We start from the raw sequence: 13,693 nt of genomic DNA, 5'->3' as shown, positions 1-13,693 counted from the left end.
TCTCGAGTGTAACTTTCTTTCTGCCCTCCCATCGAACTCTCCGTCTTCCGCCCGTACATACCTCCGCTCCGCTCTGCCTCGGCGAGGCTTCCTCCTGCTGTCTAGACGAGCGCACGCACACACCTGCTGATTTGATTGCTCTGTTTATCAGACGTGCGCTTCTCCGTCGCTCCTGCAAAGGCCGAAGGCACTTAGCCGCTCGGAGCAGGAGATGCTGATGCTGGGGCTCTCTGTTGCCGTAGCAACCGGCAGGCTCACCTGTTGCCAGCGACTCTCGAATCTTTCAAAAAGAGGAGGCGGAGGATAGAGAGTGATTTCAAAAGAAACACATGCTCACAGAAAACTGTGAAAATGAAAAGCATAATAATAACAACAACTTAAAGATGAAAATGTCAGTGAGTGAGATTTTTATTATTCTACCTCCTTGGGTGATTGAGGTATCTTCAGGTGTTTGCTGGGTTTGTCAGGTGTTGCTCTCAATCACAATAGATAATTCTTTGACATTCTTTGACGTTCAGATTTTGATCTTTGGTCTAACTAATGTCAACACGCTGCATTTATACGGACGCTTGAGCCACTTCGTCCAGTTTATCCTGTAAAATGTAGAGAATTAGTCAGAACCGAGCGGCTTGTGTAGGAAATTTCAGTGCATGTACTGTGGCACTTAAAGATGAGTCATGTTTTCAACCCTCATTACCTGAGAACTGTTAATGGGTGTATTTAGTACTTTATAACACTACAGGCAAAACACTTGAGCTGCACTAAAATCCAGCCTTCACACAGCAAACGATATTTGAGAAGTGATGTTAATGTTGGTGTAATTACTGTGAATAGTTCCATGTAGTCTTCTCAGCTCTAACTTCGCCGTGAGCTCAGCTGTCTTTATGTAACTGTTGCATGTGGTGCTGCTGAGGACAGTCAGCGGGTTTGTGCATGTGATTATGCAGCAGCTCTGACAGTGTTGATGACAGGAGCGCTGAGTGTGCATCCAAGCATTGCTGTGATTAGCCTGGTGACAGAGCAGGTTAATATGCAGAGACATCATCAGAGCTCCGCTGTCAAATTAATTGATCAGAACCTCGTTAAAATGCAACAATAAGGGTAATAAATTGAAGGAACACAAGTTTATTTAATTGTTTCCCTTAGAGAAGCATAACTGTTCTGCAGGGAACTAGATGATGAATTAGCCTCATTCTTCTCTTCCTATTTGACGCGTAGTTGTTTTGCAGTTTGTTCTTTTCTTCTCTCACTTCACTCTCGAAGCAACAAGCTTAATTTTACACTGTGGGTGTGTTCCTGATCTCTGCTTTGTTTCCTGGAGAAGTCTGTTCATTAATGTGCATTGTTATTTACCACCGAGCTGTTGGGTATGAATGAATCCTAATCAGGGATGTTTTCGTGTGCCTCCCGTGCAGACGACGGCCCGTTCCAGCGGGAGCCGCCTGCTCCTCTCAGCGCTTCCTCCACGTCCAACGCTCTTTTAGACGAGCGGAGGAAGAGCCACATCCCAGAGGAGTTCGCGGGCCTTCTTCATGGGTCGTCCCCAGCCTGCGAGACTCCTCATACGCCTTATCACCTTTATAGCCCCAAACCTCGTAAATACACCTCCACGGACAGTCCGAGCAATCTGCTGCAGCCCCCGGAGTTCAGCATCGTGCTCGGTGGAGGACTCACTCAGGTTCTGACCCGGACAGGAGGCGAGTCCTCTTCCAGTGACCCCCAGAAGCCGCAGGTGGTGTACCGGACTGTCTTCCACACCACGGTCAACCAGGACCAGGCCCAGCCCAGGAACTGCCAGCAGGTGGATCCACCTTGTGGCCGGTCCGCACTGGGCCACCCGGCCTCCTACTGCTCTGGTCAGATCGAAGGCGTCCAGGCAGGAGGTGCAACCAAGGACGCGGCCTCTGGCGCTGGATACGAAGAGAGGGCCTGCACTCTGGGCAGGATGAGGTCCGTGCCCCGTAGCGTGTTGGACCTGCAGCTGTCAAAGTCTCTGTCCAAGTCCGATTCCAACCTGGTGTCTGTGTCTCCCATACAGGTGAGGTCCTTCCCGTGCATGTACTGTACACAGTTCATGGTAAATTAAGCGAAAAGCAGCCTTAAACGCTCTTCTTTGCAGGAGGAGCACAGTTGGGGGTCTGGATCTCGGGGGCAGGGACCAGGAAGTCCGAGCCCAGCAAAGGGTGCCGCTCCGGGGGCGAGACTAGAGAGGACGCCTTCCTTCACCGCCGAGTGGGAAGAGGTGAGGAGATGCTTCACTCACTAAACGTTTACAGCCGTCAAGATACTGGAAGAAGCGTCAACATTCCCTCCATTTATATCTGTAGTGAAATTGATTTCAGCCGGCATGGATTTAAAAGAGAACGTCTCTGTGGTGGACTGGAACTCTCGGTGTGCTCAGCAGTGGGCTCCTTGAGTTTTTCCTCCTTTTAAAATCCTCTCGGCCGCCGTGGTGCCAAGCGCTAATTTAACATGCTCCCACATAGGTTTCCCTCTATAACCAGCACCGCAGCTGCAGGAGAGACCAGATATCAGAGAGGAAGCAGCTCTCCCTTAGTGAGCGCTTTGGTCTGGGTGTGTTTGTGTCTGTCACAGCACAAAAATGCACCAGTTCACCAAAACCAAAGCCCTCATAAGGGAAATTTAATTAGACCCGCTATTTTTAAAAAAGGATGTTGTGTTTGTGAATGAAGGTAACGCTTATAATTTGCTGCTGGTGATGAATTACCACATCCACAATTCTCCCCAATTCACGCCAATTAAGGTGACCTTTCCTGTTTAATTGCCTGCTATGGGAGGATATATGATATGATGACTTCAGGGAAAATGTGGAGCAATAAATGGAGGATCCTGACGGGACATAACAACAAAGTCGCTTTAGTTGCAGGTTGCACTTGTGGCGGGAGATGAACAGCTGAAGTTTTCCAGTAATTTCTATAAAGAGGTGTTTAGTTGGTAAATTTATTTGTGAGAGATGACTTTCTCTCTGCACACGACGTCCATCTCTTTATCTCTGCTCGTTCCCCTCTTTTTCTTTGTCCCCGTTGCTCAGATTGACAAGATTATGAGCTCCATCGGGGCGGGAATAGGCAGCGGCTTGGACGTCAAGGAGGACACCTCAGGTAACGCTCACACAGGGAAGCACGCGTCACTGCACTCGTCTTACAGAGGAAATTGAATTTATTAGAGAAACAGCCGCAATGATGGCCAAAACTACCAGAATCATCTTATCTGCATGTGGGTGGGTGCTTCTGCTCGTCCACTATCTTTTAGACTCTTGAAGTGAATTTGGAGTGCATCTCATCTTCATTTTTTTACCTGTGTACTGTACATCCAGCCTACTCTCTCTTCGGTGCCTCCCCCTCCTCCTCCTCTCGACCCCCCCTCCCCCCCTCTGCTCTCCCTCGCTCTTTTAATCTCCGCTAACCATGGTTACCACACAGAGAAATCTGTGTGATCGCCCATCCACAGGCAGCCACACACACACACACACACACACACACACACACACACACACGCACACACACACACACACACACACACACACACACGCACACGCACACCGTGGATGTGACTGCATGCATACACAGATTCCGAGCGTGGTGAGTGGGAGGGAGCTCGACTTCTTGCAGACAAAGAAGCTGAAGCTGATGTGATGGCTATTATCAGCAGAGCGAGCCAGATATATGTGGAGAGCGAGCGAGTGAGAGAGAGAGAGCAGGGTGACGATCAACACCCTGGGAGAAGATAGAGATGGGAGGTAGACAGAGGGAAGCGAGCGAGGCGGAGAGAGAGAGAGAGAGAGAGAAAGAGAGAGAGAGAGAGTACGGGGAACGAGGGAGGAAGGCAGAGGGAGCTCAGAGAAGAGAGAGAGGAGGCTGCAGGAGCATACAGATGAGAGTGGGAGTACTTGATAGAGAGAAATCTACAGCACCGGCAGCTCTCCATTCCTCTCTCTCTCTCTCTTCCTTACACACGCGCGTGCTCGTGCACGTTGAGGGGAGCAGCCAAGCGAGCGCAACAGCTGAGAAGGAAAGCGGCTGCTGTCGCCCTCGCGTGCGGATCTGTACCTCCCGCCTCATCCAGCTCCCGCCTCCGGACGGATTTTACCCCCGGGATCGAGGCTCCTTTGTGGATACAACTTCTGCCTTTAGCCGCTGTCCCCCCCGCGTGACTGGACCCTTTACCTGCTTGCCCCCCTGCATGCTGCCCCCCTCTGTGCCCGCCATGCCTCTCGTCTAGCCCCCGTCTCCTTCTCACTTTACCTTCTCCCCCCCTCCACCTCCTTCCCCCTACTACTCCTCTCGCCGCTGCTTGGCCAAAGACTCCTCCAAAGCATGGCGGGCTCCTTCGACAGCCACTTCGCCCGCCATAACATGATGTGGCAGTGCCAGCTGTCTCAGCCGGACTGCCGCTGCTACCGCGTGGACGGCTACTCCCTACTGAAGCGTTTGCCCCTCCACCCCCTCATAGGTCCCCGCTGCCCGCTGCAGTCTGTGGGCCAGTGGCTCGACTCCATCGGCCTGGTCCAGTACGAGAACCACCTGCTGGCCAATGGGTTTGACAACGTCCAGTTCATGGTGAGTGTTTTGGGGAAAGGAAGCGGGGGGGGGGGGGGGGGGTTGGTGCTGTGTGATGAATGTGATTCCATCTCCCCGCTTCTTTACAGCTCCTCATCTCTCGTGGTTTCATCATTTCCTTCGCGTTCATTAGCGTGACTGCTCTGATCTCTCATTTACTGCATTTGCACCTTTGTGTCATCTTCCCTCTGCTTTCTGTCTCTCTCGCTCTCCCATTCCCATGATCGCTGCCTCTCCCCACCGATGCCATGTGAAGTCCTCCTACGCACAGAAATCCTACGCCACATCTTCACCACAGCAGAAATTCAGTTCCAGCCTCAAGCTGCTCGGCTCCTTTCTTTTTTTTCCCTACATGCACACGTATAAAAATGTTGCAGCTACAACCACCTGTGGCTTGAGCTTTTTCCAGTAACGCCTTCATTTGCAGTGACGTAGACAGGGAGCTTGTGCTGTATCTGCATTTGTTCATAACACAGACCCACATGAGGAGAGAGAATAAGCAAACTATAAGGTAGGAAATCAGAGGAGGTGCGGTGGAGGAGAAAACGCAGCAAAGGCAGAAAGATGAGAGGCAAAGCGGGGGGATGCTGACTGGATCAGTTTATCTGGAGGTGCAGAGCAGTTTCTCAGGTAGATGATTGCTTTACAGTGAGAGGACGTCCTCCAGAGTTCAGAGCCAGTCCAGTCTCCACACGCAGCACATTAATTACCTTTAACCAGTAATGCATGCTTCTTTCTGCATTCTGTGACCTGCATCTGTTTCCTTGGTTACCGTGGCAACAAGAGTGTTTCCTCCACACGTGGTATTCCTGTTTTTGATCACCTGTATTGGTTTTGGGGCTAATGGAAAGCTTCAAAGTCTGTTTCTACACATCTGAATGCCTCGCAGTGGTGATTAGTGCTATGCAGCTTCTAATGAGCTGCTGCTCAAGGAAGGGAAGGAAGGCGATGCTTGGTCGCAGGGTTTATTTGCCCGTAGATGTTTAGTAGTAGAGGTTCATCTGCTGTAGTGGTGCTGTTCTTCGTCTAGTGATCACTGCTGGGTAATTGAGTACTTTTTCTGCCCCACCCTCCTCCCTGCGATACTGGCACATCCACATCGCATCAGCGTATTCTCACTGGAACCTCGTTTACCGTCGCTAACGGGGCTTGGCAGTCGTTCTGAGAGGCTCTCCTGGCCTCACCCCTCTGGTCTAAAGCTGCTTCTCACCACTTTTCTCCCCTGAAATGCCTTTAGATACAATTAACAGAGAACAGAGCTGAGATGAAACAGCCTTCCGAACATCACAGGGACTTCTGAGTTCCTTTTGTGAGCAGCCCTCTCCTTTTGTCTGCTGTCCCACTTCCTGAGTGGACTTTCAGCTGTGTGACAGGTAATGTGTTTTTTTTCTGACCTCAGGAGAACTCATCTACCACAAATTGATATTAATGCAGCAGAGGGACGTGCTGCAGGGATTATGTTGGCATTTGCAGCCCTCCTTTTTGTTCTTGGCTATGGCTCATTCAAGGGGAGGTTTGGGTCAAACTCATTTACAAGCAGTACTCTCAATGGGACGTCATTTTAAATGGCAGAATCAAGGCAATGCATTAGAAAATATGTTTCTTCATTCCAGAGTCATTCATCAAGAGAGAATTGATTGGTTCGCAAATAAATTCTACACAGAGTCCTACAGTACCAGCAGCAGTGAAAAGGCACTGGAGTGTGTTAGAGTTTATGCAGACGTACAGCATCAACCACCATCATTTACCTCTAAGAGGGGTCATTACATTGAGTGAGTCTAGTGCCTTATGCAGCCAGTAGAGGGCAAATACTCCCACTGTAGATTGATGGGTAAAATACTGAAGGCGTGGTTGCTAAGGAGAAATCATTTATCATAAAAGTAAAGGATGAAAGATATTGCAAGAGTGTCAAACTGAAGCAAAGACCTGTTAACGTTGATGCATTCGTTTAGCCTTTATTTTAAAAACCCTTCCCTAAATCAAACATGTCACACTTTCATCTGTTAATGCAATTAATGCGCTAATTGAGATCATTATAGTAATTATCATTCTTGTTGAGTTAAATCTAGGGTGCAGCCCATGACTGTGTGGGACCCGAGCCACTTTCTGACTGGGTGGCATCTCTGGTCTGGTCTGCGGAGCCCATTCATTGTTCAGTCATAATTTATTGGTGCCATTAAACCAGCACTGTCTCACACCTCACATCAGGTAGCGGAAGCCAACGGATCAAGCGCCGTCCGTCGTAGTTCACTTGAGACATACTGGAAGTGCCGGCGAGATGCCGAGCGTCAAATACCCGGATGCTCAACGGATGGCGGATGAACAGAGGCATACAGTATAAACACTGCATGAGAGATGAAAGAGGGGAGAGTTACCGCGTTTGGCGTCACGCGTCAACACGAAAGGAAGAAAGAAAAGATGAGACGGATGATAAAGACCCAGCGGAGCAGCGTGATGAACTCATCTTCTTTAAAGGTGGAACGTTTAATCCACTTTAAAGAGAAACTGCAACAAACCTGTGAAGGTTTTCTGTGAAGAAAAAGAATCTGAATTATGGAGAGAGGAGACAGAGAGGAGAGGTTAAAGCAGTACACCGCCACTAATGCTGGGCCCTGGCTCCATGGCAGGTTGTTGTTAATTTGTGTGTTGGTGAGCCACCGCTGGGCTGTTATTAGGCAGCGTGGAGGCTGCTTAACACCATGCACCACCAGCGACACAAGCCTGTGTTATAATAAGGCCCTGCACCTCTGGAGCCTACGGTAGATGGTTATCCCCTTTAAAAGTGGCTGCTTGTGCGTAGGGTAATGTTAAGGCAGAGGCAAATGGGACAAAACAGGTTTGGAGAGGGAAGGAGCAAACATTCAGGAGCTCCATCTCTCACTATCAGCAGCCCAACAGGGAGCCATTAATCATGCCTGTGAATCCCGCCACCATCTCCTGGGCCGCCGCTCTGAGTCATTACTCTGCTGTGAAGTTGTAACGCGGTGGCTCCAACACTGGCTCCGCTCGGCGCTCTATTAATCAGCCTGGGAGCCGACCTTCGAACTCCCCCAGGCGCCAGTGCACAGGTTGGAAGCGATGTGTTCATCCACACCGAGAGGAGCCTGAGCTCCTGCTGCCTCTGGTTTCTGAGTATGTCCCAGAGGAAGTCGTTTCACTAAAAACAGTCACTTGGTTCTGTTGTTTGTTGACATTTTAACAACTCTCTAGTTTAAAACTAAAATGACGTTTAGGTTAAATGCTGGGTTTGAATGGACTTAGACAGAAGAGAAACTGATGAAGGGTGAAAGATATCTCTGACGTCTTTCTTCTTCCCACAGGATATTTATCGCTGTTATTAGTCTGACAGGACTAACGTGTGTGTGTGTGTGTGTGTGTGTCTGACTTCCTCAGTCCAGTTACACTAAAAATAGAAGCACACAGCTCAATCCCTGCGTTCTCCCTCCACTCTTGTGTCATTTTGATGTCGTTTTCAGGGGAACGTGGTTGAGCTTTAGCCTCCTCTTTTCTGCTCCCTGCCTCCTGGCAACGGGTCATGATGCACTCGTGTCTTCCACGCTCCTCCCGCCTGGTCACACTCTCCCTTCCACATGCTATTTCCTCACCCGCCATCATTTCAATAGTTGCATCACTTCTCACCTTTGTCGCGTTTGGTGGACTCTGTCTGTCCCTCCCAGCATCTATCCTCATGTCTCCCCGTGTTCCTCCTCTTCTCTAATTACCTGTCTGCATGAAGACTGTTTCTGTTCCTGTTACCTGGGGACGGATGCAGCAGGTCTCCAAGAGCTTTTCTCTTGGATTAATTAAAGGTGAGGCTCAATATGACGCCCACCAAGGCTGCCGTGTGTCGCGTGTATCAACCCTGCTGCTACTCTCTCATGCATTCATTATATTAAATTATTATTAGACACCCTGTGTTAGATGAGTGCATCACAGGGCTTGTAATGAGCAGCAGCAGCGTAAAGGCGACTGCGTTCCTCGGGAGGCGCGTCCATAAATACTGTGGCTTTGCAGCAGAGCCGTGTGCACAGACCTGTCCTCTCCTTCATGGAAGACGATGGTACTTAGACGCAAGACGAGCACACGCTGGTATTGTTTTTTAATGAATATTAAATATTATGAATAATGCACGACCTCCTATGGCAGCCACCGTGAAGAGGCAAACAAATAGTAGTTGGAGAACCCTGGGTAGCACTCACAGATTAATTGTCATTTCACAGACCCAGCGGTAACATTCATGGTAATACAGTGCATTTAAATAGCAACAAGGGGTTTTACATAGTTAATTCTCTTCGCATCCACTCACATGCTATATATAGTACAGTACACCAACCTCCATGTCCTGATTAAGACCAGCGTTGTTTGTTATTTGGATTTTAGCTGGTGTGTTTTCACTCTGCAGGGCAGCAATGTGGTGGAGGACCAGGACCTGCTGGAGATCGGGATCCTCAACTCTGCCCACCGACAGCGGCTCCTCCAGGCCATACGTCTGCTGCCCAGGGTCAGTCCTACCGCATTTCATAGACTCGCTTTGAGGACAGAAATGTGTAACGATTAGTGTAAACGCTGCGAGAGATCGTCTTTACTCGTCAGATGCTCCATCTGTGTTTCCGCATGATGTAACTCTCTGTGGGTGAGTTTCTATCTGCACATCCTGCAGGATGCTTAAGCATGACAAAGGCATTTGGGGCTTCAGAGAAAGACGCACTTATCTTCATCACTATAAATAACAAACATGCAGCATCCAAGGCATATTAAATTACGCAGCTTGTCTCAACTGTATAATCCAAACACGCTTTGAACCGTCGTAGTGTAGGTGCAGCGAAGGGCAGAACAGCAGCTACTGCTACAAATGCATCAGTAAAGCCAAAGTTAGTGCAGACTTCTGTAGGATAGTGTGCTTAGATGCTTTTGTGCATGTGTGAGAGAGAGATGGATCAAAGGAAGCGACCGTATGGAGCTAGGAGAAAAAGGAGCCTCTAACAGGGAGCACAGCGAGTGAAGGGAGACCCGGAGATAAGCAGGTTTCACACAGAAACCCCCCCAAACTTTGATCTCCAGTCAGCACTTTCCTCCTCTCATCCCTTCAAACCTTCTAAACTTTTCAAAACACTGCAAAAAATAAAAGAAACTTTTCACTTCGGACGCCCTCGTGTAGGAAAACGCGCTCGGCTTCAGGTGAAGGTTGTGAGCAGCTTGTTTGAAGCTCCATATGTTCTCTGATGTAGCTCTTGCTTTTAGAATAAACGTGAACGGATTATAAATTATCTGTTAAACTCACGGGGGCCTAATGCGGATTTCTGTAAAGTGTGCAACTGCTGAAAGTTCATTTCAGGCTGAATGAATCTTTATGAACCCCAAGTAGGAAGTAGTAGAGTATAGGACCTTTGAGAACCTCGTAAGTCAGAAACACCCTAGAAGCAGATTTGAACCGTCTCTTTCTGTGCCAAAGGTCAGGCCCGTCGGCTATGATGGCAACAACCCCACATCGGTGGCGGAGTGGCTGGAGTCTCTGGAGCTCGGCGACTACACCAAATCCTTCCTCATCAACGGCTACACGTCTATGGAGCTGGTCAAAAAGATCTGGGAGATCGAGCTCATCAACGTAAGTCTCCGATACCTTTATACTCACAGCTGGAGGTGTGTGAAGCTGGAGGTTTGCAGCTTTAATGCTTAGTCACAGGGTGAACGTGCATCTCGTACAGTAATTGATCAGCATACACGCTGCAGTCATTGTGAAGTCTCCCACAGAGGGAAGCACGCAGAGGCCACACTGTGAGAATACAATCAGGAAGCAGGTCGTCCTCACCTTGTACCTGAGATGGAAGTGTTGCATAATGAGAGACTGTTCGCTGCTCCGTCGACTTGACTGAACCTCTCTGTAAATATCAGCCCTGACAGATAATAACCTGCTTTGTCTTTGGAGCTTCTATGTTGTCACGAGCAAGTTTATGATTCAAATTGAACCAAGTTGAAATCTTCAGTGGAGGTGGGACTGACTGCCTTGCTGCAGTCTGATGGCATCGGAGTGATTCGCCCCTTTGATGCTCAGACTGTGTAAAGAATCATACTCAATCGCAGAGGGGTCCCGTCTGGCAGATTTCAATGAGAGAGAGAGAGGGTGAGGGCGAGCGAGGGAAGGGGTGTTTTTCCCTTCCCAGCGGAGGATAAAGTGATAAAGTGATGAGTGATCAACTGGAGGAGGTGGAGAGGGAGTTATATAAGCATGTGGGATGCAAGATGTTTCACAGCGCTGGGGATGCCGCCCACTTGCTGCACTTACTGTATGTGTATGTGTGTGGATGGGCTGTTTCTCGGTGCATATGTGGGACAGACAAAGTGTTAATAGATGCTTATGTTTATGCATGCGTTTAAATGCACAAGCCAGGCTTTAAATCTCATTTGGACTGTATGAATTCATCAGTTCTATATTAGCATATGTGTATATGTATTATATGTCCCTTCAGTACGTTTAGAAATCTGTGTGCATGTGTATATATTGTAATGCATTTGTAAACTTCATCTGTGGGCTACAGAAACAACTGTGCAGCAGATTGAAGCCACCAGAGGCTGCGCAAGTCCAGGATAGAAACACAAATGAAGTTGACATATTTACGTCTGCTGCAGTTATGTAACGGTTTTTCATTGGCTCCCGGTTAAAGCAGCCGTCGACGCTCCGGCGTTCAGCCACGTGTGTGACATGTGGGGCGGCAGCATTCATCACAACACAACTGTGTTTGTGACACAGTGATGGGCTCATTAGGACGATTCGCTCGACTGGTCCTTTTGTGTTGCTTTAATTCTCCATAAACAGAGCCTGAGCTGCATGTTATGATGGAGGTTCTGGGGGGTATTGATCCTGTGCGTGGTTGGGGATAGGGTCCAAACCCACGCAGTCCGATGTCTGTCTGTGTTCCAGCCTGGATAGACTGTCCAGGACGTACTGCTGCCACTGTTAGCGCTGAAAGATAAGACCAAATGAATGTTTACTTCATTAATCCTGAATAGGACATCAGTTTCGCCCTGCAATAGACTGGCGACCGGCTCAGGGTGTACCCTGCCTCGTGCCCTCAGCAAGCTGGGATAGGCTCCACCCCCTGAACGGGAAAAGTGGTAGAAAATGGATGGATGAATGGAGGACATCAGTTTTCAACAATTGGTTTCCCAAAAAAAATGTCACAGTAAACATTGACCATAGGAGGTATTAATGCAATTTGACACGTGTCCCCATTTGCTTGGCCATTTGAAGGGTGTGTGTGTGTGTGTGTGTGTGTGTGTGTGTGTGTGTGTGTGTGTGTGTGTGTGTGTGTGTGTGTGTGTGTGTCTGTGTCCGCTGTACAAGCTGTCCAGTAATGTCACTGCAGCAGCCTGTATGCTGCAGTGGGGGAATAAAGCGGTGATGACGGCACATAGATCTAAGAGGAAGACTGAGGGAGGTAGAGGATTGTGATCGAACCGTCCGTCCGCCGCTTTCATGTAATCACCAGATAATTGGTGTCCAGGCGTTGAGGTGTGTGCACATGTGCTGTCCTGCTGCTGCGGGTTCTCAAAGGACCTTTTAATCCTGCCTCTCTCGCTCTCGCTCTCTCGCTCTGTCTCTCACACACTACAGCACATTTCCACAGAGACAGGTGCATCGTCTTCTCACCTTCTCTGCAGCATATTGAGAGTTTGTGTCACCAGTGCAGTGAGTCACATGTGGTTCAGGGTAGCTGAAGAATAACAACCCAAACAGATCGTCGTTTTTAATGGTTATGTTGTTATTTTACCATGAATCTTATTGTTATTTGGCTGCAATTGCATCTCTGGAGAAAAACTGATTATTATATGAGAAGAAACCAATTTTAGAAGAAGCTGTTTTATAAATGATAAAATCAATATCTGAAGTGTTTTATTGTATGATCTGTTGTTTACAGAACACGACTACGACTATAAACCCAAGGTCTAATAATCCTTTACCGTGTTTCAGAGCAAAAGGAACTGCATAGAGATGAAGTGTTAACTTCTATAATGAAAACTCATTAAATCAGATTTTCTTTCGTTGAATTATTAATAATAATGAATTATTTAAAAGAATACATTATTAAAAGTGGTTGAGTAAGTGAGCACACAGCTTTTTAAAATGCATTGATATTTGACTGATCGTGTCTGAAGGTTGAAGTGGTGCGAGTGACTGGGAGGATGTTGATCGGTGGACGGTGTGAGCTCCCTCGTGTCTTCAGAGACCTGCTATTTAAGCTGCTCCCATCTCTCACTTCCCCCTGAAGCCGGTCCTATTCAGAGGCAGTGTCAGGTGCTTGAGGATGTAATAATGGGAACACGGTACGACTCCATCCGCCCGCTTTTAATATCACGGGTCCCCTGGTAAAATCTGTCAGCTGTCTGGAGGATAATTTACCGTTATAATCTTCATTATGCAGAGCCGACCTGGGAGGAAAGCTGTTTGGGAGTTTTTTAGCAGGAGGTGGATTTCTTGAACATCTGAACACCAGACAGCATCAGCTCTCTGGGGCTCCGTGTTCACACCGGCCTGGAGGACGCGCCTCCGATATACAGATTAACAGGAGGATTCGTAATTGCTTCCTTTGCTACAGTGTAGGATGCCTTGAGAATCCCACCTGCACGAGTCTGAATTCCCCTGCAGTGCGATCAGGCGCCGGCACGTCGCCTCTGAGGCCACACGGTGGCGCTGCTGCCTCTCGCTTCCCATCAGGCCGAGTCCAGGCGGAGGCGAGTGCAGAACAACAGCGTCAAGGCAGCAAATTGCTCTGATTTGAAGTGAGTCCTCAGGGATCCCTGAGCGAAGCAATTAGGAGTGGATTTCGCTTTGGAAAGCCACATTCAGGACGGCGGAGAGCAGATAGCTTCTGGTCCTCAAGGAACTATTGCGCTTATGTTAAGTTGGATGTCGGAGCAGGGTGGCGGCTGTGCATGCTGTGTGTTCTTGGTGCTGATAAATGCACAAGGTCAGACGTTTCAGTGGAGGTGTGGTACTTTATACGGAATGGGAACACATTACAATCCAGAATCACTATAAAACCCTCCTGCTGATTAAAGCAACCTATTAGCACAGCAGCGGCTCCTCACAGCTCCATGTGTGAGGTTTATCTAGT

The 13,693-nt window shown here is 48.5% G+C and overlaps 1 protein-coding gene across 9 annotated transcripts in view; it reads left to right on the top strand.

Annotated features, from left to right (window-relative positions):
* anks1b (ankyrin repeat and sterile alpha motif domain containing 1B) overlaps nt 1-13,693 on the top strand; it is a 92,853-nt gene that overhangs the window by 59,836 nt on the left and 19,324 nt on the right. For 8 of the 9 annotated variants that reach the window (XR_008695518.1, XM_055511209.1, XM_055511208.1 and 5 more), the window contains 6 exons: nt 1,416-2,038; nt 2,120-2,242; nt 3,053-3,122; nt 4,474-4,580; nt 8,983-9,081; nt 10,033-10,185. Coding sequence is in view for 8 of the 9 variants with exons in the window: in XM_055511209.1 (XP_055367184.1) it covers nt 1,416-2,038; nt 2,120-2,242; nt 3,053-3,122; nt 4,474-4,580; nt 8,983-9,081; nt 10,033-10,185 (1,175 nt within the window). In the remaining variant the exon portion in view is untranslated. Of the gene's footprint in view, nt 1-1,415; nt 2,039-2,119; nt 2,243-3,052; nt 3,123-3,801; nt 4,581-8,982; nt 9,082-10,032; nt 10,186-13,693 lie in introns of those variants that run through there. The other variant, XM_055511214.1, reaches the window with a different exon arrangement.

The sequence above is a fragment of the Betta splendens genome, chromosome 9, assembly GCF_900634795.4.
Source record: "Betta splendens chromosome 9, fBetSpl5.4, whole genome shotgun sequence".
Lineage (NCBI taxonomy): Eukaryota > Metazoa > Chordata > Actinopteri > Anabantiformes > Osphronemidae > Betta > Betta splendens.
Note: the sequence above shows the minus strand (reverse complement) of the source record. Positions and strands in the feature narration are given on the sequence as shown.